General features: G+C 49.6%; 11 protein-coding genes and 1 non-coding gene across 12 annotated transcripts; 5 read left to right on the plus strand and 7 right to left on the minus strand.

Moving 5' to 3' along the window:
- Positions 1-61: 61 nt before the first annotated feature.
- On the minus strand, positions 62-1,612 carry FPRO_14506 (uncharacterized protein; the record flags this gene model as incomplete). Its single annotated transcript, XM_031219539.1, has 3 exons — positions 62-434; positions 488-535; positions 588-1,612. 3 exons carry the CDS (start codon positions 1,610-1,612, stop codon positions 62-64), a joined length of 1,446 nt encoding a protein of 481 aa, XP_031085288.1.
- Positions 1,613-3,571: 1,959 nt separating this feature from the next.
- FPRO_14507 (uncharacterized protein) lies at positions 3,572-5,246 on the minus strand (the record flags this gene model as incomplete). The annotated part of the gene is made up of 3 exons (XM_031219540.1): positions 3,572-4,115; positions 4,176-4,409; positions 4,468-5,246. 3 exons carry the CDS (start codon positions 5,244-5,246, stop codon positions 3,572-3,574), a joined length of 1,557 nt encoding a protein of 518 aa, XP_031085289.1.
- A 324-nt stretch (positions 5,247-5,570) lies between these two features.
- Positions 5,571-6,502, minus strand: FPRO_14508 (uncharacterized protein; the record flags this gene model as incomplete). The annotated part of the gene is made up of 2 exons (XM_031219541.1): positions 5,571-6,332; positions 6,386-6,502. The coding sequence occupies 2 exons, from the start codon at positions 6,500-6,502 to the stop codon at positions 5,571-5,573; spliced, it is 879 nt and encodes a 292-aa protein (XP_031085290.1).
- A 311-nt stretch (positions 6,503-6,813) lies between these two features.
- tRNA lies at positions 6,814-6,925 on the minus strand. The gene is made up of 2 exons: positions 6,889-6,925; positions 6,814-6,849 (listed from the first exon to the last, which is right to left on the minus strand). It is a non-coding gene; the product is annotated as a tRNA-Arg (tRNA).
- Positions 6,926-9,597: 2,672 nt separating this feature from the next.
- FPRO_14509 (uncharacterized protein) lies at positions 9,598-9,912 on the plus strand (the record flags this gene model as incomplete). The annotated part of the gene is made up of 1 exon (XM_031219542.1): positions 9,598-9,912. One exon carries the CDS (start codon positions 9,598-9,600, stop codon positions 9,910-9,912), a length of 315 nt encoding a protein of 104 aa, XP_031085291.1.
- A 760-nt stretch (positions 9,913-10,672) lies between these two features.
- Positions 10,673-12,885, minus strand: FPRO_14510 (uncharacterized protein; the record flags this gene model as incomplete). Its single annotated transcript, XM_031219543.1, has 8 exons — positions 10,673-10,922; positions 10,984-11,427; positions 11,480-11,654; positions 11,711-11,991; positions 12,036-12,111; positions 12,161-12,256; positions 12,307-12,546; positions 12,603-12,885. 8 exons carry the CDS (start codon positions 12,883-12,885, stop codon positions 10,673-10,675), a joined length of 1,845 nt encoding a protein of 614 aa, XP_031085292.1.
- Positions 12,886-13,767: 882 nt separating this feature from the next.
- On the minus strand, positions 13,768-16,105 carry FPRO_14511 (uncharacterized protein; the record flags this gene model as incomplete). Its single annotated transcript, XM_031219544.1, has 2 exons — positions 13,768-14,567; positions 14,623-16,105. 2 exons carry the CDS (start codon positions 16,103-16,105, stop codon positions 13,768-13,770), a joined length of 2,283 nt encoding a protein of 760 aa, XP_031085293.1.
- A 1,318-nt stretch (positions 16,106-17,423) lies between these two features.
- Positions 17,424-17,993, plus strand: FPRO_14512 (uncharacterized protein; the record flags this gene model as incomplete). Its single annotated transcript, XM_031219545.1, has 1 exon — positions 17,424-17,993. The coding sequence occupies one exon, from the start codon at positions 17,424-17,426 to the stop codon at positions 17,991-17,993; it is 570 nt and encodes a 189-aa protein (XP_031085294.1).
- Positions 17,994-18,479: 486 nt separating this feature from the next.
- Positions 18,480-20,009, plus strand: FPRO_14513 (uncharacterized protein; the record flags this gene model as incomplete). Its single annotated transcript, XM_031219546.1, has 1 exon — positions 18,480-20,009. One exon carries the CDS (start codon positions 18,480-18,482, stop codon positions 20,007-20,009), a length of 1,530 nt encoding a protein of 509 aa, XP_031085295.1.
- A 70-nt stretch (positions 20,010-20,079) lies between these two features.
- Positions 20,080-20,982, minus strand: FPRO_14514 (uncharacterized protein; the record flags this gene model as incomplete). The annotated part of the gene is made up of 2 exons (XM_031219548.1): positions 20,080-20,886; positions 20,932-20,982. 2 exons carry the CDS (start codon positions 20,980-20,982, stop codon positions 20,080-20,082), a joined length of 858 nt encoding a protein of 285 aa, XP_031085296.1.
- A 472-nt stretch (positions 20,983-21,454) lies between these two features.
- FPRO_14515 (uncharacterized protein) lies at positions 21,455-22,970 on the plus strand (the record flags this gene model as incomplete). The annotated part of the gene is made up of 2 exons (XM_031219549.1): positions 21,455-21,525; positions 21,584-22,970. 2 exons carry the CDS (start codon positions 21,455-21,457, stop codon positions 22,968-22,970), a joined length of 1,458 nt encoding a protein of 485 aa, XP_031085297.1.
- A 414-nt stretch (positions 22,971-23,384) lies between these two features.
- FPRO_14516 (uncharacterized protein) lies at positions 23,385-24,193 on the plus strand (the record flags this gene model as incomplete). The annotated part of the gene is made up of 2 exons (XM_031219550.1): positions 23,385-24,036; positions 24,093-24,193. The coding sequence occupies 2 exons, from the start codon at positions 23,385-23,387 to the stop codon at positions 24,191-24,193; spliced, it is 753 nt and encodes a 250-aa protein (XP_031085298.1).
- Between the last annotated feature and the right edge of the window lie 224 nt (positions 24,194-24,417).

The following is a 24,417-nucleotide window of genomic DNA, read 5'->3' on the forward strand; positions in this document are numbered from 1 at the left end:
TCACAAAGACACACAACTTGTGCATCATTCCGTTCGTTTATCATTGGAAGAGTGTCTACCGCTAACATATAGCTGCCCTCTGTCCTTTATGTACTTTACTCTCATCATCCTCATACCGCCTCCTACTCGACGGCACAACAGCGGATGGATGCACTCCCCCCATAGAAGCCGGTAGTCCCATATATGCTGGAATATCCTCGCTCAGCTCGGGAAAGTGCTGGAAAAACTCCGTCGCCATGGTCCAGGCGTTGATGTCGCGGATGCGCTGTTCGAAAAGTGGCGATATGTGGTATTTGCCCGTGTGCGCATTATGGTAAAATGTATCCTGGAAGGTGTCCGTCCAGAGAATCTTTAGATTAGATTGGAGAAGCTCCCAGAAGGTGTTGGTGCAGTATTGGTGTTGGGAGAAAATGAGGCGTTCGCGGAGACCAGGCCTGCGGGTGGGGTTAGTTTTTGTGGTGGTGAATTGAATTGAGTTGGGACCTACCAGACGAAAAAGTCAATGCCGTATGAGTGCGGTAATGCTTGTGATGGTCTGTGAATTTGTTAGTTTTTGACCCATTCACGTGGGAATTGGCTTGTCGCACCTATTCCAGTACCATCGCGGTAAACTCGCGCGTCTCTCCATCGTAGGGTCGCCGTGATACATGAGCAAAAGATGACATATCCTCATGGCAGCCAAACGCTCTGTATTCGCACAATTCGCAAAGCACAGCTCATCCGCCCTGCGCAGCTTGCGCCACGTCGGCGTCATCTTGCCCGCGCGCTCAATGCTGTCCCAGCCCTCGACCATGGCGCGCACAGGTATATCCTCAGCGTTGTACTCCTCGATCGCCATCTCCTCGGCGGAGAGCTTTGTGGGCTTGACGAGGACTTCGTTTATGGCGCGCCAGATGTTGGGCTTGACGTCGTGGTAGCCCGAGGCGCAGTTCGTCGGGCTGGAGCAGTGGCAGAGCACGGGGGCCTTGGGGATGATGACGTCGTCCTCTTCGGGTGTTGGGGGGAGGTTTGGGAGGAGAGGCTGGATGGGGATGAAGCCGTTGCCGGCGGGAGGGAGGATCGAGTTGTCGAAGGCCATCGAGGTTGGGTAGTGCTCTGTCGTCACGGCGTAGTTCCAGCCGTCGTAGGAGAAGGGGTCGTGCGGGGGAGGGTGGTTGATGGGTAGTTCTAGTATTGTAGAGTTGCTTGTTTCCGACGCTGCTCTTTGGGTCATGATTGGGACTATTCGCTCGTTTGGTGTTTGCGACTGTGATTGCGATTGTGATTGTGATTGTGTTGGTGCATAGGCTGGCGACTCGGATTTTGACTCTGATCGTCGCTCGGTCGTGGTGGTGGCGTTGGTGGTATCGCCAATGTGCCGACGGATCGTGGAGCCTAAAGAATCGAGGACCTGTAATAAATTGTCTCTCTCCTTGGTGACCTTGCCTAATTGGTCCATCAAGGTAGCTATTTGCGCATTAGAGTCGTCCTGTCGAAGGTTGTCGACCATGCTCTCCAATTGAGCGATGCGGCTCTTTGTTCGCTCGCGCGCCAGGCGTTGGGCCTTGCGATCGAGCTCCCGCTTCTTGAGCCGACGGGCTTCGGCAGTCGAGGTCTGGGTTTCATTATACATGGTGATCGCCTTCAGGGATGGGGCAAGAAACAGAGAATGGGAAGAAACGATGCGACCGGACCAACAGGCAGACTTATATCCGTTGGAGGGGGAGCTAGTCTACCGTTTACATCCCAGAATAAAATAGGGAGAATGAGATGGGACGAGACGAGATGGGGAGGGGTTCATGGAAGTGAATCTGGGGAAGCGGATCACGGGCTTTTGATCGGTTCACGCTACCCTCCAAGTCATTTAGTTTAGGTACCGACGAACGGTAGGTATGCTAAAGCACCTTATCCAGCAGCCAGGGTAGACCAGGTCAAGCCAGGCCAAGACAAGATCCAGGGAGCCTCCGCCGCTTCTTCTGTTTGGGCTGTGCCTCAAGGCTCAGGCTCAGGCTCAGGCTCATGCTCATGCCAGGGAAAACAAGCTTCAGCGCTAGAGAGTGCCACAATGGAGCTGAAAGGGATAACACCGAGATTTGGCGGGTGGTGTAATCAGCAATCAGCAAACTAAACCCTCAACGGCTGGCTCCGATTTGCCCGGCACTGGGGTCAGGGTGCTCATCCGTGGCGCTGTCCGTTCAGCTCTAGTGTGCGTCCACATGTCTTTTGTCTGTCTCTCGAGTTTCCGCTTCTCAGGCAGTTCCTAAGGGCCAAGCCATAGGCCCGCAGCATCTCCGCGGGGCGCAAACGTTTCGCTTGGATGAATGACTCGCAAACCAGTCCCGATTCACATCTCAAAGTAACCTCACCTCACCCTGCGACTGCGGCTCTGGGCAATCAAGATAAGATCCTGATCCTGGCTGTAGCTCGACACGCTTGGATCTTGGATAACTAGAGGTGTCAACCATGCATGTGAGATTAGCGATTCAGATTCTTGGTCGCTGGACACTGCGAGATCATGACGGTTATCGATCCTATTGACTGATACACGGCAGGGATCTCAGCTTGTCTAGGGCCGAGTATCGTTCCCCTTCTGTATTGGGACGATCAATAGCGATTGACTTTAATTAGATCAAGAAATGGGATGAGATGGGATGTCACAAGGCGTGGCGTGGAATGTCAGTTTGGCGTTTGCTGCGCGTTCGCTTCACCAAACGGCCCTGGCGGCCCCCAAGGCCGTCCACTAAACGAGGTGCATGATCACTGATGATGGATGGAATTCTAGATAATACCATATCCAAGTCATAATGGCATTCTTCTGATCTCATAATGCGTCAAGCACAACGTCGGACGGAAATGTCTCAGGTAGTCACAGACAATGTCTCGCAAATTAATTTGATTGCCAATAAATTGACGGTTAAACCGTACCTGAGACTTTGGGACCCCGAACCTGGTCGGGATATTGGAATTGCCGACCAAATGAATCTGCCACCAGATCAAGCCACTTACAGAACGCGCGTTTACGCCCCTAAGATCGTTCCCTTACACGAACTAGCGCGTCGATGCTGTAGACGGTCTAGGCCCTTAGAGTCGGAGCAAGAGCCGCAGCGGATCCATCTGGATATTAACTACCCGGCGGCACATTTAGTTGACCCCATCGGGGGTCAACGGAACTTCCGTGAGGAACTTCCGGCACGGCCTCCTTGAAACCTTTTTCACAGCACACCACCAACAATGAAACAGGTATGAGATAGGGCTGATCGTGGAATTATTCAGGAAATGAATCTTAGGGATTAGCATTTCTCTCCAGGGATCGTCGAGTAGGTATTTCCGTAGCAGCTGAACTCCAAGACACGTTCCCGTGGGATCGACACTGCTAGTATTCTGAAAGCTGTACCTAACGCCAAGGACCCATGTCGGACGCAATAACTTGATTGGGAGCCGACTAAGTTTGCGAGCCCGCCCCAACTTACGACGGAACAAGGACCATCTCCCGTCATTCAATAGAATTATATCGAGATGTCACCAAATTCCACTTTCCTGTCTCTAGGGAGATCGTCGCCCTCAACTTCTGTAGCTGTCCCGCGCCCCCTTTTTACTCCTGCTTCAGACCGACTTTGCCGGCCTTACGTAGCCCGACGCCTCCAATGAGAGCACAGAGAACCATGAATGAGAACATGGTCCAGAAACTTGCCTTGTAGCCCTGGAGAAGAGCCTCAGCTGGCTTCGATCCTGCATGTTGCTTGCTGACAAGGGTCGAAATAACCTGCATCACGGCTAAACCCATGGCATTTCCAAACTGGGACGCTGCGTTGAACACTGACCCAGCCACCGCCTGTTTATCTTCGGAGAACGTTTCAGTCACGACTATCAGACCCACTGTGAAGAGCACGTCTACTGAGAAGGGCATGAGCACCTGTGCGAAGAATGCAGCTGTCCAATACGTCCACGCAGGGTCGATGACTGCCATGAGCAGAGGCGAGATTGCTGTGAGGACAGATGTGATAACAACGAGCCATACAGCAGGGATCCTGTGGACAACCAGACCTGTTGTGAAGTTGAGGGCCACACCCACCACGACGCTAGGTAGGATGCGAATAGCTGCATTGAGAGCTGATAGGTGCTGCACCTCTTGGAAGCTAGGCCAAGATTAACAACGTGGGGGACATTGCGAGCTGTCATTCGGGTTTAACACTTACAACAGACTCGCAAATAGCTCTAGCGAGTTTATGACAGCGTTGGATAAGGCTATGGTCACGCAGATCGTGGTGAAAGAGTGGTTCCGCCAGAACGCATTCGGTATCAAGGCCGGTAGACCTCTTTTCACCTGAAGATGCATCCAGCCGACAAAGAGCGGCAGTGCAGCGAGGCTCAAGCTGAGAAGAACGATACTGCTTGCCTCTTTGACGCGGTACACGTCTGTGCTGATGATGCTATGAAGTGTCAGTTATGCCGCGCCGTTGAATTAAGACACGGGAGACGGTGGCGTACGCTAGAAAGTATGACATCAGTGCCATGAAAGCTGAAGCGAGAAGAGTGCCGAGCCAATCAATCTTTGTCACAACGCTCTGCATTACCTCCTGCAACGTTCCAAGCGGGTCGGACTTTGGCAAAGACCAGAAACCCACCGCGGACAATACAAGATTGATGCCACCGTAGAGAAACCAACCTGATCTCCAGCCAATAGTCTCGACGAGCACTCCGCCAAGGACGAGCCCAAACGAGAAGCCAAGCGGCTGGCTCAACCCCAGACACGCAAACGCGAAATTCCTACCCCGTCCCCGCGCCAGCGTCTTCGTCACGAGCGCCACAGAGCTCGAGAGATGCAGCGCGAGCGCAACGCCCTGTAGGGCCCTTAGCGCAACTAGCTGCTCGCCCGCGCGGACGAATCCGCAGGCCAGCATCAGCGCGCCGCTGAGGACGCACCCGAGCAGATCGACGGACCTGGCGCCTAGCACGTCTGCGAGGGCACCCGCGAGCAGCAGCGTCGAGGCCGTCGCGAGGCCCTGCACGGAGGAGGGCCAGAAGGCGAGGGACGGGGGGAGGGAGAGGTCGGCGGTCATCTGGGGCAGACCCACGACGATGAGGCCGTTTGTAGCGCTGGCTGCAAAGTTGACGCCGGACAGTTGGAATGTCACTGCTATTTTCTGTAGACGAGATGCTGCTGGGGTGCTGTTGGCGACGGTGTTGAGTGGAGAGTCCACGTAACTCTGTGCATCGGCAGTCGAGGGCAGCATATCCTCGAGCAGCGTCTCTGTCTGAGTGGCCATCTTGTTTCTCGGCAGTTCAAAAAATGTGATATATCTTTTCGACGTGATACTCAAAACTCCAAATTCGTCGTTGTATTTTATCTATGAGACATAAGCATAAGCACCATGTAAAACGTCAGAAGGGCGTGTAGAAGTGGCGCCCTTTTGATGTGGGGAATGTCATGCAAGGGAGACTCGTAGGGCCTTTTGCTCTCGAGGCGATGCGATCCAGGGCCCCGGAGTCAGCGCTAACATGGCTTGGGAATGACAGTTTAGTCCGACCCACTTAAACGGAGCCGAGGATTCGCATGTCAAAATCCATATTACTGTGTAGTGGTTGCACCTTTAGTCAAAGATCGAGATACCTAGTTTACGAGATCCTTTACTAGGAGGCACTCCGTGACCCCGAGTGGAGGAATGGTAAACAAAGCTATACTGGAATTGCAGTACTAATTCACTCTGCGAGAGATAAGACACTCTAGGATCTGAATCCACTCCACGGCTACAGATCCTTCCGGAGTGAACCCTGCCTAGCATCTTCATGAAGCGATCGCGCTCAACTTGATTTTGCCGATGCCACCAATTATCCGCGTCCACCTTGGCGAACCCCTGATCTTCCCATTTCTTCAGCTGCTTCGGGTCGATCTGGTGCCAGGGGACCCCGAGATCCTTGGAGACCTGATCCTTAATCTGATCCATGACCTGAATACTGCCCTCTTCACCCTCGGGACCCTTCCCATCGACAAAGAAGCTGTCGTAGATTTTCTTGGTCTCCTCTTCGACTCTCTTCAAATGGCGCTCCATGCCATTGACCATGGATTTCTTGCTGTAAGCCACTGGCTTCATCCACTTGGCAACTTTCTCATAGTCGAGTTGAAAGCCCGCGCTATCGTACGTCGGAGACCCATCTGGACCCTTGCGGTGACATCGATGCAGATCGTAGAATGAATACAACGGGTCCGTATGTTTGTTTCTATGCTTGGGGATGTGGAACTTGGATAGGAACTCCTCACTTAGTTCGCGCTCCTCATACCGGGGACGCTCGACGCGACCCGGCGTTTCTCGCGGGTCCCGGACCTGAGAGTGGTCGAAGTCGAACTCGAGGTCCTTCTCTGTGAGTGTGGGTTTCTGCCCATCTGGCGTCGAAGGGCGAGCTTCACTCGTCTCGGTCTGTTTGGTCTTGGCTCCAGCGCAGAGTCCGTCTTGCTTGACTGTCTCTTGTGACCGCGCGCGGTGGCGTTATCCTCGTGAGTCTCGGTCCCGCTCCTAGTTTTCATCTTAATCTGGACACAGATAGTGTTGGTATGAAAGACTATTGAAAGATAAGTAGGTAATTGAGCTAGTTGACTAGTTTAAATAAGTTTAAAGTAGGGAACAGTTGTTGCGTTAAAGTCGCTGGATCGAAACGTCATCATCGTAGATGGAGATTGTTGCAGCCACGTGACTTGGCCGACGCCCAACATCGCGACAGCAAACACCTTATCGGCCACAACTCCACCATTTCAAGTCCAAAACAGTTCAAAAAAAGTTCATTTGAAAGCCAAACCGATTCTGATCACTTTATACAGTTCCAAAAGTCAAAAAGAAGAACCCCAGCGCGGACTCGAACCACGAATCTTCTGATGAGCAACTTTGCATAATCTCCACATGTGAAGACTACACTTAGAAGTCAGACGCCTTAGCCATTAGGCCACAAGGGCTTGTTTGATGGTTATTAAGCAGGCTGGGAAAATCTGTTTAAGGAAGGAGCTGTCCTGTCGACCTTCTCAATTAATTACCTGCAACTCAGCAGCCATTATCTCTATTAAATATTAACTACTATAATAAAGATTTTAATAATCTCTTTGTCTTTACTATTAATTATATTTTTATAGCAACACTATAAAATACCTTTTGCAAGCACTTCTATCTGTTTTTCACTACTCTCTGAAAATCCTATCTGTTAACTTGCTAGCATTTCTGCAACAACGCCAGGAGCTGGCCTTTAACCTCCCATCGAGCTGCTTGGTGCCGCCAAAGCAGCACTGGAATTCAAGATGATAGGTAGAAGCAACAGGAGAATTTCGTGAGATTATCAGTTGCTTCATCTGTGGCGTTAAAAAAGGCCTCTGATGATGGATGTATTGCGGCTCTCAGCTCATTGAAAGAAATGATCAAATATACGTCTCTTCAGTTGACTTATCCAGAACGTCCTTTTAGATTCCATGTTAAGTGTGTTCAACAGTGTTGGAAGCTGGCCATGGAGCCAATAACATTTGAAAGGATGTCGCTATCCAGGCAGCCTAACAGACACGCCTCTCCGTCTTTACCCATCTCTGTCCAGCCAGCATCCAGTTACTTTGCTTCCGAAGCTCCTAGTTCGTAATAGATTACGGTAAGTACACTAGTGCTCCTCGTCTTAAAGTCAAGCTTCTTTGGCCAGCCCTATCACTGTCATCACTTCTGTGTCTCAAGGGAAGAACATTTAACAACAGCGTTTGTATAGCCATTATGAATCAAAGAAAGGTGTTCAGGATCATCTATCATTAATTGTTGCGGTGGTGGTGACTGGGTTTATCTGGAGGCGAGTGACCAATAGTGAGCTTGGCCTGGAGTAGGGAGAAAGTGCCATATTGCTAAGCAAATTGTTGAGCTTATCATCAAGGTTACGTGTTTCAGAGCGTCCTGCGCTATCGATCTTGAGCTTCTTTCTACTGGGCGTGGCCTTACTTGATTCCGATGTGTTTGTGTAGGTTCATGATGAGCAAGAGTGTCCGAGAACCGAGTTGGACTCTGAGACCTTCATTGTACTCGACATTGGAACATCCCAAACCCGATGTGGTGAAGAGGCACTTGCGCTAGGTTTAATACGGCTGTTCCGAGTTTTTCTGCTCATTCAGATCACCATGGCAGTTACAAGGTCTTATAGTAGTAAAAAGATTGAATGTAAGCAGTATTGCTTAATAGTAAAGAGGAGGATCTAGGGTACCTCAGAATAACCCTATATCTCATTAGTGTAAGTAGAGGGATTGCCTGAAAGGCTTTTAAACAATCTGTTAAAGGTAGTATCGGCGATATTAACCTACCTCAGTAAATAATAATTGTCCTCTTAAGCGAAATAACAGTCTATAAGAATAACAGGTTCCCCTATATTGCATTCACGCGCCTAATTAAGAGGACCTTCTAAAGTCTATAGAACTAGAGACAGTCCTTTACCTAAGGTATATATTATAATAGTCTTGCGATTTCTAGGATTTTAGATTGGTTTAAGAGACTTAGATGGCCTGTCGGATTCTCTCATGCTTCTCATCGTTTCCGGACTCGATATATAGCCAAGGAGCCTTGCTCTTCACTCCCTTATAGGTATTAACAAAGCTTTTCGAAACAGCCATGGCATTCACAATGATTATAGCACCTCTTGTTGTTGATGCGTTTCAGCTTAGCAAGTCTATTAAAATAAACAATTGTCTCGTGCGATTTCTGTACGTTGAACTGGTCGTCAGTGGCAAGGCCTCTACTAAATGACTGAATGCCTTTTCTCCTTGGCCGCGAGTATTGACCTCTACGTCGATCGACGTCACAACAATCACGTTGGAAGGGGACTCCAGAGTTCTACGCTCTCATCCAGATCTTCATCAGTCTCATTCCGCGGTACCCTCCTGTGGGCAGTCGATACACTAAGGATTGCTCCGCATCGTACTGCATAGTCGGCATTGCACTACACGTTTCCTCTCTTCTGGTTATACTCTTATCTACCAGGTAAAGATTCCGGTTTTCCAGCATAATTATTTGCAGTATCCACTACATCTATCGGGTTTACATCATTCACAAATGGACGCATTATGCAACTCGGCCGGAAGTTCTCGAAGTCGATACAACCGGCGACGAGAGGTACTTAGGTACGCATCGCTTGGCCAAGGGTTCCATTTCTGTTGGGATTGAGAACTTGGATACAGAGCCTGACGAAACTGGGAACCTGAGGCAGTGTCACGTTTGGTGATGGTCCAGCGCAGACAGCATTTACCCCTATTGACAGACAAATTTGAGACGACGCGTGGGAAATCTCTATTCGCATCAGCAATTAGTTTCGCTATCTCCAATTTGCTATTTTACAATGTGAACCATCCCAATTCTTTTCCTCTTGAGTGATCGTGTCGTCTCAACCAAGAGATTGTCTCATTGAGGTAACTAGGTACTGGCTCCTTCCCAACGCAGGCATGCCTTCCTCAACAGACGACATCGCTTCCTCGCCGCCTCATAGAATGGCCTGCTCCTTCCTCACTGGGATTCCGCAATGGATGCCCTCTCAATTTCCCAGGCTTCCCGTCCAGATTTCTTTTTTTTTTCTTCAAGCATCATCTCCCTTTGCATCGCCGCCGCTGCCGCCGCCGCCATGCCTCCCAAGATGCCTCGACTCGACGACTTGCTTGCCCTCCTGGAAGTGTACTTTGCCCCAGAGATGGGGGTCCTTCCAGGACGGACGGCGACCAAGGCAGAGCTTGAGGCACAACTTCGTCCTCCTCTCGTCTTTGTCCTCCTCCCCATCTCCTCCATCTCCCCAATCCCCGCCTCCAACCTCCCGCCGCCGCATTGGCTGGATCGGCCGTCGTCTCTCGTCATCGCCGTCTTGAGCGGCTTTTTTGGACCTCCCAGACTTTCACCAGATCCACCTTGCTACTTTGAACAGTCGCTAAAAGTTGCATGCTGAAGGTGCTTCCAGTGCCCTTCTCGTGCCAAATTCGCCTACCGACGTCGACTTTGACTTCCCTTCGGCGCCTCCCTGCTATAACTCGAAGCTAGTCAGCTTTCGACAGGCTTCTCTCCTTTGCTGGCGCTTTCATTGGCTTCGCCTGACCTTTGAGATTTCCGCCTCACCGGCTTCTCCTCTCCCCTGCCGACTCTGTCATCCCTTTGAAGGTGCTGTCTCTGCAACCTTTCCCATCCTACCACTTGAGCCTACCAGTTTCATCGAGTGTCGCCACTTTCGCCTCTCCTTTGAGGATGCTCTTTTGCCCTGCTGATCCAGTTCAATACGAAGGCTTTGCTTGTTATTCTGAAGTCATGGTCCAGATTGCGCAAACTTTCGCTGGGAAGGCTGGGAAGGGAAATGACCGGTGGCGGATTGTGCAGGAGCTGGGATCATATGGAATGGCTGTTTATGCCTGTTATTTGTACTGGTTGGTTAAGATGTTTGTATCTTCCATGTTTCGTCAACATCAAACGATCAACTATGGGGATGAATGCGACCTATAAGGTTAACCTTTAGGCTGCAAACACAGGTAACAAATAAGAACACGGTATTTTTTGTCTCAATATAAGCTTTTACCCAGAAGCTTTCACGATGACCATTAATCGAACGATCAAAGAAAAGAAGCCAAACGCTTGTGGGTACTCGGATTAGTACTGCCTATATCATCATTATACAAGGAAGACCATCTGTTTCAGGCAAACCAAGTCTGTTGCACACGTCAAATCTCTTTGTGATCAAGTACCTCGCCTGTCTGTACTGGTCCATCACCAACGTGACGTTGCCTCAAATTCCCAGCCTCGTCATGCTCTGCGTCCCATTTCTCAATCTCAACAAGAGGCACCCTGACTAAGCGATGCGTGTTGGCGCCATTTGTGTCAACTTCGAGAACTTCAGGCCGAATTGCATAGCCCTTCCATTTGGGAATGATATAGATCCAGAAGACGTAGTACGCACCACAAAGAATCATGCTGGAAAGGTTGCACGATCAGTTTGGGGTCCAATCGTTGGTAATAAGGGAGGAAAACTTACATTGCGATGCCGACTACGCAGTAAGTTGCATACCAGAAACTCACGTCGCCAGCGTACGGGCCGCCCTTGGGAGGGTACCATGGCATGATGATGATGAAGATCTGGATGAGAATGAAGAATATGGCTGCGACATCCCAGGCCTTGAACTCCGGAGGTCCTCGTCCAACGCGCTTGTTGTGACGTCGGACGATGTAGAGGCCAATACTCATGGCTAGGAAGAAAAGGCCTTCGGGGTATGTCTTGAGACTCACGACTGGCTCAAAATCAGCAGGACGGACAGCAGAAGCTTGTGATATGAAAGTCTCACCAAATTGGAATGCATCACCAGCAGGAGGGGCTACGATCATAATGAACGTCATGGCCCACTTCAATAGATAGGGTCCGATGGGTGTTCCAAAGGGCTTTGTTGATACCCAGAATGTAGTGAAAGGCAAGACTCCTTGGCTGTATGTCGAGTCAGTATACAAAGAGAAGTTACGGGGATATGGCGACCAACCGTCCGATCTCACGAATCAATCTTGAAGCACCAATCAGTGTTGCAAGAAGGTTACCGTATGCACTGAGCAGTACAAGAACATTCAACGCTGTCACAGCACCACTGGTACCAAAGACACTGGTGAAGAAGACCGATGCGGCGATCTCATTCGACTCTGCAAACTCTTCCTTGGGGACTAAAAGCTCGCATCAGTATATCAGCCCGCGAAGCTCATAGCGCGATGAAGTTTACCAGCAGAGAAATACGCGACGTTGCACAGCATGTATAGGACAGCAACGAGAAGTACAGAGATGAAACCGTACTTCTTGATCGTAGGGATCGGTCTCTTGACTTCATTGACTACGTTGAAGGCGTTGGCATAGCCAGTGTACGAGAAGACGATATTGACCAAGGCAGTTGAAAGGTCGTTGCCGTTGTTGGTTGTGCCCTCGAAGGCGTTGCGGAAGTTGGCATTTGGATCTGGGATTCTAGAAACATTGCCACCGAGAACTACGAAGCCCGTGACTGATATGCTGAAAAGGTTAGAGTGAGAAGATTGACGAGGTGGTGAACTGACAAGATGAGGGTGATGATCTTGAGGAAGCCCAAGATGTTGACAGCCCAAAGGGAATATTTGTTGTGAGCGATCACACCTGCATCTATATTAGTCGACCCTTGCTTTTGGGCCTTCAGGCTACTCACAAATCACAGCTAGTGTGTACGCAGCGATGGCAACACCCTTCATTTCCCAGTCACTGGGCGTCTTCCCAGCGATTCTCCAGAGATATCGAGACAGTACTACACAACCAGTTAGTAACTGGCAACCCAGAACACTACTGTCAACTAACCGATAGCATTGCTGCTGCTGAAGGACAAGACAACTGATTGCACTGCATACGCAATGGGAAAGAAATGCTTTGGACGGGGGTATGCTTGTTCGAGGTAGACGACTTCGGCTCCGGATCGACTTGGGAAATAACTGGCAAACTCAAGATACACACAGAATCCGGCAATGGCCATGATGAAGCCGATGAACCAGTAGATCAAAGCGAGGCCTATTGATCCTGTTGAGTTGAGGATACTTCCAGCTATAGCAGCGTTAGTATACTGATGACCACTCGATAAACGAAGCAATGGTACGTACGCGTCGAAAAGATACCAGTACCAATCATCTGGTTGACGTTCAAGAAAATGATAGTCAACCATCCAACATGATAACCCAGAGGTGAGTTTGTCTCCACGGGCGCGCCGATAGCCTCTTGATACGAAGCCTTAGCGTCATTTCCGCCCTGCACACGCGTGAAAGCAAGGTTGCCATCGCGAAGAAGCGCAGGATCTGAGCTGTCAGATGTATAGTTCTGATCGACATCGATAACAGCTGGTTTTGCCTCTGGCCGAGGACGCCATTTCGATAAAGAAAAACCCATGGTGGGACAACAATGGAGACAATTATCAAGATGGCAAGACTCTAGTGCGAGCAAGCCAGTCTACCAGTGCAACCTCACATCTTTAAACAATTCCTCTGGTTGATAGCTATCGGGATATTTCAAGATACGAGTATGTCGATCCCTTCGCCCCCGGTTCCATGTCGATTGCGTGACGCTAATGACCTTCCAGACTGGTAGAGCACGCCATAGGCCAAGGCGTTGACGCCAATTCAGTGTTACGCTGACAAGGACCAAGAGGATCGACGAAGGACCTTTTGGCAAGCCAAGACACTAAAGAAGGTGATTGTAACGTTGATTCGAAGGTTTCAGTCAAATGATAAGCGGTAGGAATATGGTCTAAGTCTTCAAGAGGAAGTTGTCAAGACCGTAGCCAAGGTTTGTCTGCATCAGCGCCCGTAGCTTGCATTTTGCTTTTGGCTAAATTGATCACTGCAAGGTCTTTAAATTAAGCATAATGTTAGCCCAAAACTGTGTCACAAGTCTCAAAACCCTGTTTTCAGTCATGCCATGCTAGGTCCTCGTATCAGATTACAAAAGTGATGGAGAACAAGCGACGTCTTATAGGAACAATGAGATAAGAGGATAAATACTTCATTGACGCCGAGACCTAACATCTGATGATTCTAATGATCGGATAATTGGAGATGTTGGTGAAAAAGGTCGTTGAAAGCCTTATTGGTAAAGACAGGCTGGGTTGACGAGACCCACGAGGTAAGCCAGATGCGAGGGGGGTTGAAAGATATCAAAAGACTCCAGAGTGGAAATTAAAAATATGGAAGGCAGATGCAGAGACAATGTGAGAACATAGACAGAAGAAGAATGAGACAAAGCTAGCTAGATACACGGACACATGCAACTCGCCTATAACAACTCGTCGACCTCCTCAGAGTGCTCGCGAAAGGTTTCACGCCAGACAGCATTTGTCTGGCGAGCAGCACTAGCCATCGCCTGTCTTAACCGCTGTTCAGAGGAACTGACTCTTTCCATCGAGGTGGAAGGCTCATCAACTTGCATAACGTCCTCGTCGCTCACAATGGAATCAGCCCTCTGGCCTGAAGAAACCTCCAAGGAAGGAAAATTCATCTCACAATGACTCTCATTCTCCTGCAGAGACTCCTCGTCGTCTGAAGGGGGAATCGTTGTCCTTCCATTGATGAGATCAGAGAGCTCCCAAGACCTCACGGGAGATTCTCCAAGGTTGTGTCTGCTGGATACGGCGTTAGACTCCTCGCTGGAATTTCTACTGTTGAACGGCCCAACGTTATCGTCACCATAGATATCTGAATCCTCGTCTTCATCTGGGTAGAGTCGGCCAGTGGGAGGGCCATTGTCTCGTGACATAGACCTGCTACCGCGACGATACGTCTCGCTGCCTTGGCGCTGCGGCATGTGCTGAGACAGATGAGCGCTGGTATGCCTTGATTGAGATTCCATGGCGTCGCGGACCAAAGCATCTCCGATATCGCCAGCGCTGTCATCACTGTTGGGTGACTCTGCTCGCCTCGACCCTCGATTGCTATCCAAGCGTTCATTCAACTCCACAAAAGAATTTCGGAGTTCGTCGTCGATGTTTCCGTTCTCATGTGACATTTCTGGACTTAATTCCCCAACGCTGCTTGAGCCGTCTGATGATGTCTGATCGCCTGGCGGCGACATCAATTCTGATATCACTGTCAGTAACTGAAAACCAGAAGAGATATAAGATGGTCAACTTACTCATTCTGATCAACTCATCATCCGGAGTCTGGCGATTCTCCCTCGCTTTCCAATGATCAACCAACGCCTTGAACTGAGGATCTTCCTTATCACCATCAAAAACACGAAAGTCCTTCTCCGCAGCCCATGCCGTCTCACACTCCCACGGAAACCTCTTCCTAAGAGTAAAGAAGATGACGGGGTATACACGCTTGTTCATCTTTCGTTGGCCATCTTTGTATCCCTCTGCCCAAACACCAGCGAGTCCATAGGCTCTGTCATAGCAGGCTGGCAACTCATCTAACGTCTCCAAAAGTCCACGGTCAACTGGTGCGAGGTACTTGCTCCGAAATCGCGGGAAGGATTCCCAAGGAAGAACGTAGGCTGGATAGCAGATGCCATCGTCTGGCCACTTGATCCAGTAGATAGCCTTGGCAGTAATCTCAAAGGGCCTTTCAGTGCCGTCTAGCTCACGGGTGAGGATTGTGCGCTTTCTCGTTGCTGCTGCTTGTCGGACCGGAAAATGCCGTGGGTGAGAGGGATTAATGTCACCAAGAAGTGATGCCATCTCGTCGTTGTGTCGTTCACGCTGAGGACGATAAGCACTGCCGTCAGTGCCTCGGTTTGCTTGAAGGCCAGCCTCTCGCTTAGCTTGCACGACGACCCAATCGTTATGTGCCTTTGCAATTGCAGCGTCACAACCAACGATCTTGATGCCAAAGGCTTCAATGGCAGATGGACGAGTAGGTGGGAGCCGATGCGTTATAGCATGCCTTGCGGCAGCCTGCGCCGGTCGCGGAAGGCCATCAAAGCGCAAGCTGTGCTCTTCACACTGGAACACGTACCACTCGGCGCTTCCAGCTGGCGTCTCGGTGATCTTCTGACCAGAGAACCCACCTATCTCTGTGGCCGTGATCTCACGGCAACGTGCAAGATGATTGGGAAATGAGGGGGCTCCTGCGTCTGGGGAAGTCCGGCTACTCGTGGGAGGGCTCCGGAGGGTAGGATGAGGAGAGGGAGGGGAAGAATCAGGTGTATCGAGTGGCGCGTCGTTGTCACTATCATCGCCCAAGTCGGTAGCCGGAGTAGGTGGCAGGTTCGCTCCAGCTTGTGCCATGAGTCTGTCGTGATATGCAAGCATGGCCCCCATGGCTACATGAGTCTTTTCGGTGAACTCTTGAACATATGGCTCGATATCCTCAAGTGTTACTGGTTCCTCACGCGCTTTCCTGGAGATATCGCGGGTGGTTTGTTTCAGCTTCTGTCCTAACCTTTTGGCCTCATTGGCATGGCTAGTAATGTCTCGATTATTCTCTTGAAGTTCGCGCATCTCGGCACCCAGGTCTCTGATTCGGTTGTCGAGATCTAGCTGGTCGTCTTTTAGACTTAGGACTTGGTAAACCAACAGTTGCCTGTGAAATTCTATGGCTCTCTCCTCGATGAGCTTGACAGCGGCTAGTATGCTGGAGCAAGATTCAAGCTGGGAACGACGATCGCTATCCATGATGTCTGTATGTGTAAAAGACAAGAGGAAGAGGTTTGTAGTAGAGATATCTAGAAAAGGAAGCGTTGGTAGTGGAAGACGATGTTGAAGATGGCAGAGACGATGGAGAGAGTAAAAAGAAAGAGGGGAACGAGCAAAATAAACAACCACTTTCTGATTGAAAATGTCTGTTCCCGCGTTTATGCATCTACAAACACTTTCTGAAGTTGAGGCGTCATAAAATTGTGGTTAGTCGTTTGTCGTGTTACACAGTTTCCAAGAGATGGCCAATGACGCTCAAGTTTTTCTGGGCAAACATGAAGTGGCTTGCAGAAGTGCATATACCTTGTTATCTCTTTTCTCAAGCATTTGAGTGCCAGAATACACCTGCCAGAGAACACTCACACAGAGATTACCGGCAGAACATATAGAAATGGTATTTCTGTGTTTTGTTGAAGATGTCCTCGCCAATCTCTTGGTATGCTTGCTGGTCCCATGCTTGCCAAACCCCAAGATCTAATATTTTGCGATAAGGCAGAGTCTCCGGCTATATGCAGTACAGTGGAGTCCGTATATGGGTACTTCAAGGCAAGCTGCCATTCGTGTTACCCAATCTGCCAAGGCGATAGAGTACGTATCTGGCCAGTGATGAGTTGCACTTTTTCAAGGCCAAGATAGCCTTTCGTCGGGAAAAGAGACCGTGCCATCGACAAGCGCCAATAAAAGACCATTCAAGGCACTTCAATACTGCAAAGTCCAATGGCTCCTCTTGAGTCGTTATAGCATCTCCCTCGCAAGAGCACAAACAGACTGGCGTGCCGTGAGAATTGATGGCCTGGCATCATGTACGGTGTCGAGGAAATGGAATGGTGAAGAGAAAATTAAGTTTCTCGGCAATGTGAAGCATACAAATAACTCTGATTGCCGCTGGAGTATCCCGTGTTACCTCTTGACTATGCCACCCAGGTGGTGAGACAAGGATGCTCGGTTATCGCAGCAGTAACAATGTCGCACAAGCTTGATCTAACGCTGAGATCTAGATCAATGCTGCTAACAACAGAGCTTGGATGTTTCAAGCGAATGCATGGCGCATGGCCCCAGCCACCAGAAAGCAGCGCAGCCTTGTAATATTTTCGGTGACTTGTCGTCAAGTAAGACACAGTATCGTGGGTATTTTCTCCTTGGGTCCTCCAGCTTATGAAAACCATAAGCGGGCTTCAATACAAGCTGAGAGAATGGCTAAATGAATAACCGGTACCACGTACAACGATATCTATTGAGCTTAACATCAGAAATAAATTTCCTAGCAGAATTATTCACCGCACTTCAGAACATCACAATGGCGTCTCCCGAATATTCGCCTCTTGAGGAGGAACTCTTCAAATTTTATCGCGAATATCGTGAAACAAAGTCCATCGACGCCAAGTCCCTCTTTCTCTCACCAGAATGCCGTCAGATATGTCGCACAGGCCCAGCCTACGCCGCAAAAGACAGAGACACCATTCTCCGCTACCTTCGCGAATCAGGCGATGTCCTCCAGAGAATCTACCGCGAAGCGGGATGGGACATTAGTGAAATGGACCCAGCTTCAGTGAAAAGCTTTTACACCATGCGGCCACTCGTTACAAGCGAAAAAAAAGATTTCGCAACGATCAGGGAACTGGCTCCCGCTGGTTTTGCGTCTTTGGAGGAGGTTCGTGACAAAGCGAAGACTGAGAAGTGGGAGGGGCTTAGAGTTAATATGTGGACGGAGGATAATAAGGGACGAGGGATTTTGGTCAAGGTTCAGTATTGGTGGCGGGAAGAGGATGGCGCTTGGAAGCAGATATTGCATGATATCATGTTTTTGGGGCCTGTTGATGGGACGGAGAAGGATGGGAGAGGTATCTCTGTAGAGGAGGGGGTTTGATGTAACCAGTCGGGTCTCACTTTATTTCGTCTGAAGAATAAATGTCCTTCTGCGGAGGCTAAGGTAGGGAGGCTCAATACTCAAGGTGCTGTTGATAAGAAGCTCCAGTGATTAGTGCCCACTAATGCCCTGTAACTTGGCTGCTCTTTATCGGAGGAGCAAAGATCATTCTTCTCAGCAGCAGTCAGGCTACAGGGCGTTGGTGCTGTATGCAACCGCGGATCAGTACCCGTACTACCTACCTACTGCCAAGAATTCTGCAAACGCTGAATCCAGTAAAGCCCAGGCAACAGAAGCTGACTCTAGACCACTACAGGCATAGTCCCGCCATTTCAGGTCACTATTCTCACCAGCAGCACTGACAACAATTGTCAACCTTATAATGTGGCCATCCCCAATTCGTTTTGGCAGCTTCGCTTTGCAATACCGAGGTTAAAATATCTCTCAATATCAGTCTCTAATCACAAAGCTCAATCCACGGCGACAATGTCCGCTCACTTTTTTGAGAATCTACCACCTGAAGTACTATTCGGCATTTCGGATTATCTTGAGCCAGATGATCGAAAGAACCTCAGTCTGGCCAATTCCGGGCTTCGGACCGCAATGGCGCCATGTCTCTTCAAGGTGCTGCGAGTCAATTGTCCGCTTGTAGAGGATCACATCGTGCCAACTATTGTCGACAAATATGGAGTAAATATTCTGGAATTGAGGTTGAATGTTACTTTCTACCCGGAGGAATCGACTGAGACGGCGGATGAGGAGGAGGAAGAGGAGGATGAGAGTGAGGATGAGGATATGTCAGAGAATGAGGAAGGGAACGACGGCGAAGAGTCTGGACCAGAGCCTGAAACACCAGACGACAGCGGCAAGGAGGGTAAAAGAGAGGAGGAAGAAGAGAGCGACAAGGACGATTATCCTGACAGATGGTGGTACTGGTCAAATCCTCCCGCATCAGTCTGGGCCCGAAAAGAAGCAGACACATCAATCATCCAGGATCTCATCCGATTCAAGGGCCTACCACGCTGCAAGGCCCTGACGATACACACCAATGGCGAACAAGACTTTGAGCTCGATGCGGACTGGGACAACAACGATATCGGCAAAAACTACATCTACTTCTGCTGCGAGCCTGAAAGTTGGGAAGACGTTGAGCGAAAGGAAGGGAGATATTCATGGCGTGCAGCCTTGCGGGATATGTACCATGACGTCGCTACGCTTTCAACAGTCGATGAGTTTACCATCTTGAACTTTCTCCCTCGAAAAACCTCGTTCTGGCAGGAAAAAGAATGGTCTGAGTTTCTGGGCCGGTTGAAGAAGTTGACGCTCAATACGTATGGTGGTGACAATGGGGCTGGTTGGCAGGCTAATACGTTACCTGGCTTTCACGCCTTCTTCAATGAACTACCGACGAATGTTCTGGCTCATGCAAATGTCTTGGAATACTTTAAACTCAAGACTCACGACGATGGCTTTCTGGGCGGCGAAGGCTCGTTGTACATACCTCCTGGTTGCATGCCCTCGTTGAGGTCGTTGCACGTGGATGGTATAGCAGTGACCTCTGTGCTTACAGATTACCTCAAAGCAACAAACGGCACGCTGTCCCGACTCTGCATCACGGAATGCGTGGCGTTTAGTTCCGATCCCAATGGCGACGCTGCACCAAGGTGGGCTGATCTGTTTAAAGCTGCACGGCAGGCTCTGAGAGCACCTGCAGAGGTCATATGTGTGCCGACCAAGGAACGTCCTATTACGGAAGATGAAGGGGACTACTATGGTGATGAGGTTTATGTCCCGCCGACTGATGAGGATGGCAAGGTTAAGAACTGGAGAAGGAAAGTCAAAGAGGAGGAAGGGCTTTGTATTTGGCCTTATGGGTGGTTGGATGAGAAGTATGGATCTATCTTTCCTGACCATGAGGTGAACCTCGAGCGCCTTGAGAGTGGGGAAGATAATTTGGAGTTTAAGTCGTTGATGGAGGAGGTGAAGAAGGGAGGCGGTAAATGTACAGTCTCTTGACTCGTCAGATGCATGGCTGTAGCATGAGAGGCAGATTAAGCGAAAGAGGATATACCGTCGGTTTCTAAGTCTACAGGGGATCTTTCCAACTAATACTGACTTCCATATTGCCCAGTGCCCCAGCGGCAAATGCAATGGCAAATACAATGCGAGCCATGACAAACGTGATACAATGATAGACCCCGAATCGGAACCACAATGAAAAGTTCATGCTTTTCAACGATGTCTTGATATCCACCAATAGTTCATGTGTACTCCTCTCTTCTCCTGTCTCATCTATATCAGGAGCGGCTTCGACGCCCGCTACCGTCTGTGGAACACTGATAACGGCGTGTATTATCTGCAGCGCGAAGAAGACACTGAGAATTATCCTTCCAGTTGTTGTGATGTTTTCCTTTGACCATTCCTCAACGACATCAACACCCTTTGCCAACAGCAAGAGAAGGCCGAACTTGCAGACAAGGTCTGGTATCTCGTCGACAACGTTGCAAGCTAGCAAGGTACCGATGAAGTGAAACCACTGCTTAGCTGTGACGCAACGAAGAAGTCTGATATTTGAGCTGAGAGGTATCGGAAGCTCGGACATGATCGATCGAATCCACAGGAACTTCAGAGGTGCGATGATGATTTTTATAAAGCATTTCGTAAGGAAGGATGGGAGAAGCATTCGCAGGTAATGCTCGAGAGCGGATTCTGCAGCCACGCCAACAAGCCATGTTCCCAATCCTTTGGTGGGATATATCGTCGGCCAAAACGATGTGTTTCTCGTTCGACCTAGAATTCCTGCCGTTCCGTCTTCAGAGGTCGGAGGTTTAAGAGAGCGCACGTGTCGCAGCGCCGTAAGCAAAGGGTAATAGTCTTGATATCCGTAGAGCCCCTATTCACGTCAGCTGTAATCTCATAGAGGTGTCATGATACGCACTGCGTAGAGAATCCATTGGACGACGTAGCCCAGCACACCCAAAGGATTCATTCCAATGGTGTCGCGTTTCAGGACGATTGTTTTAACTTTTCGGAAATTCAGGACTGAAGCTGCGTGAGCTTATACGTGAGTCAAGTGCCGAGATGATCAGTAAACAAGCTTAAAAGGATGCATCTTGACACGTAAAACGTGGCTCATCGGTCAATCTTGCGTAGCTGAAGGATTCACGGACATTTCCCAAAGCCCTATTTGTCCGGCCGAATTGTGCTGCCTAACACTATTCTCGGCGCTATCTCCCGAGTGAGGCTGAAGGAAATAGACGCAATTGGCTGGTCTATACGCGCAGGGAGGGCGACTAGCAGCCTTCTGAGGTCGGAACTTTAGTAGCGGGGCCTTGGCATGGAACCACTGACGAAGCTTCTCTGCATCATCATACACTTGCTGCACATCCTCAGTCATTCTTATCTGGGCCAGTCCACGGCTCATCGGGACAACCATATCATCCGTGGCTTCTTATTACCAAATGGATAGGTCTATACGCGCTCCGCGCGTAAGAGCGTTCTCACGCAAGACTCGTACCGGCTGTCTCACGTGGTAAGTCCCGCATACAATCCGCTTTTCTCTCTCTTTGACCTACTGATTCAAGATACAGTAAGAAACGACACAAGAAATGCGACGAGGAGAAACCCACTTGTAAGAGATGCAAGGATGGAGGGTATGTTTGCGATGGATATACGCCCCAATCAAAGGCTGTCACGACAAAGACACAGAGCCGCTCTCTGCCAATTCTGGCTGCCAAGGTGTCGACTCCGACGGTGCCTCTGCTACCGGGCGATACGCTCGAGTCGAATTACTACGTTTACTTCTTCTCTGATATCATCAGCCAGTTGGAGATCACGCCGTATCTGAACAGGGAGTTCTGGAAGAGGAATATTCTTGCTCCGAGTCAAAGTAGCGAATGCGTTCGACATGCGGTCCTGGCTTTGGGGGCGACGCATTGGCAGTATTCGGTGCAGAACCAATCATCCGCGGCGTCGCTTGATCGCTTCGTTTTGAAGCATTACAATGAAGCTATTTCGAAACTCACAGGCGACCAAGAGTCACCGCCGGACATGTCAACGGTCTTGACGTGTTGCATATTGTTCGTTATTCTTGAGAGTCTCCGTGGGGACTTTGGCGAAGCAGTTCGACATCTCGAGTCTGGAACTAGAATCCTAACAAACCACGTCCCAAAAACATACTTCCCGAACCGCGATTTCGAAGAACTAGCTGCAATATTCCACGCAATCGCCGCCCAAGTCGCCATCTTCTCACCCGAGCGTGTCTTTCCCGACGTGACGCATCTCTTAATGCCAGCGGGGGAAAAGCAGAAGAGAATTGAGGGAGAATTCAGAAATCTTGATGAAGCAGAAGATGTCATGAATCAGTTTGACGACATGGTGTCCCATATTTCCTGGGATCTTGATCAGGAATGGGAGAATGAAGACTCAGAGTGTAATACGCAATGGTCAATGTTACAAGAGAACGTACAAACTTGGAAATGCCAGTTCGACATTCTCGTGAAGAGGTTGTCAGCTGGCAAAGAGCCTATTGACAGCGAAAAGGTTCTTAATCTGAGGATACAGCATAAACTTTGGGAACTTCTCATTGAAGAACAATCCTGCGTTGACGAAGACGTCGAAGCTCATCTTGATCCCGCCGAGTGCAACATTCTGCTCGATCAACTGGAGAAGCTATGGTGTAACCCATCCCGACCACGCTTCGGTCTCAAAATCGACCTTACCGCCGCTTTATTCCAACTCTACGTGTACTGCACGGACGAAAATGTTCGACACAGGATTATCTTCATGCTGAGAGCGCAGAGCAGGAGGGAGATCATCTGGGATAGTGGCCAGTTAGCGGATTTTCTGGAAAACGACATGGTGTTGCGAGCTGTTGGGCTACAGACGGAGCGATGGCCTGAGATAGGACCCTCAGCTAATGACGGAGCATTGTTGGTGTTTCGCCCAAAGAGCTCAAGGGAAAGCTCCGAATCTTAATTCATCTCAGATCCAATCTGTGCACATTCCGGGATGAAGCGCTCCATTGAAGGGGCTAGAGCATGTCACCAAGTGGGGGGTCTTTGTACGCGCTGTCTAATCAGATGCTGACGTCAAAGCGCTAATGAATCGTGGCTGGCAGTGCTTGTCAATGCGGCTGAGGGCTTGCTTATATGAAGGATCTGTACGCACTTTGGGAACCTATTTGATGAGCTGTACGCCATGTCGTGCCGAGATGCGGGAGGTAACTTGTCTGGAATGCCGACCAGAGGCGGTTTGGATATAAATATGCCAACGGAGACCATGGATAAAGCTTCAGAACTCAAATCAACACCATCAACTCGAACTCACAAGCACAACAATCGATCACTCTATTCAAACATCATGCACTTCAGAAGCCCATTCTCCATCGCTATGGCCATCATCTCTTATGGAGTATCAGCCACTGTGTGCGCACAAGCACGTCCCAAAGCAGTCGTATACCGCGGCCCAGCTTCGTCTGAAGGTTGTCCTGAAGGCGTCCGCGACCTCTTGGTCTCCTCCCCATCCAACTTTGAGGTCGTCTTCGCTGGTCCAAATGAGCCAATCGATGTGATTGAGGCTCTCAAAGGCGCAACGGTGTATGCCCATGGCGGCGGACCGAACTGGGGCGAAGCATACCGCTCAACAAAGAAATATGAAAAAGCTATCCAAGAATTTGTCAAATCCGGAGGTCATTATCTTGGCTTCTGTCTTGGTGCTTATCTCGCTGGTCCGGTCAATGGATACAACCTCCTTCCCAAGGGTGTTGATACGGAGCAGGAGATTGAGCGTCGGGGGGCGCAGATCAAGGGTCAGGAAGATGCTGTCATCAACGTTGATTGGACTTTTCAGTCGGGAACGACAGAGCATAAGAGATGGTTGTATTTCCAGGATGGAGTTGTGATTCGGGGTCTGGACGCGAACAAGCCAGGGAAGATTGTCGGAAAGTATTCTGCGAATGGAGATGTTGCTGCTTCGATTACACCTTATGGGAAGGGCTCGGTTGGACTTGTTGGACCTCATCCTGAGGCTGATCATACATGGTGTAAGTCTTGAACGTTGACGTGCTTCGGCTGAGAAGACCTGCTAACTGTCTCGCAGATGAAGGAGCGGGGATTAAGAACCCTGAGGGTATCAGATTTGATATTGGGCATGATTTTGTTGAAGCTACTATTCATGCAGGTTCTGGCAAACGCTCTTGATTCAAGCTCATGTCATGCAGCAAAGGTCTCGGACTTCGCTGCATGGACGAGCATGGAGAATGGCAGAGGCCATAGCAAGCATAACATATCTTCTTCTCTTTTAGTCGTTTACAACGCATTTCATTGTTGATTCGTATTTTCAACACTCGACAGCTATCAATGTACTCATATTCACAAATAAATTGGTTTACAAGAAGTGAAAAGTTTCATTAAGCTAGGAGATT

This window comes from Fusarium proliferatum (assembly GCF_900067095.1).
Source record: "Fusarium proliferatum ET1 genome assembly, contig: FPRO_scaffold008, whole genome shotgun sequence".
Lineage (NCBI taxonomy): Eukaryota > Fungi > Ascomycota > Sordariomycetes > Hypocreales > Nectriaceae > Fusarium > Fusarium proliferatum.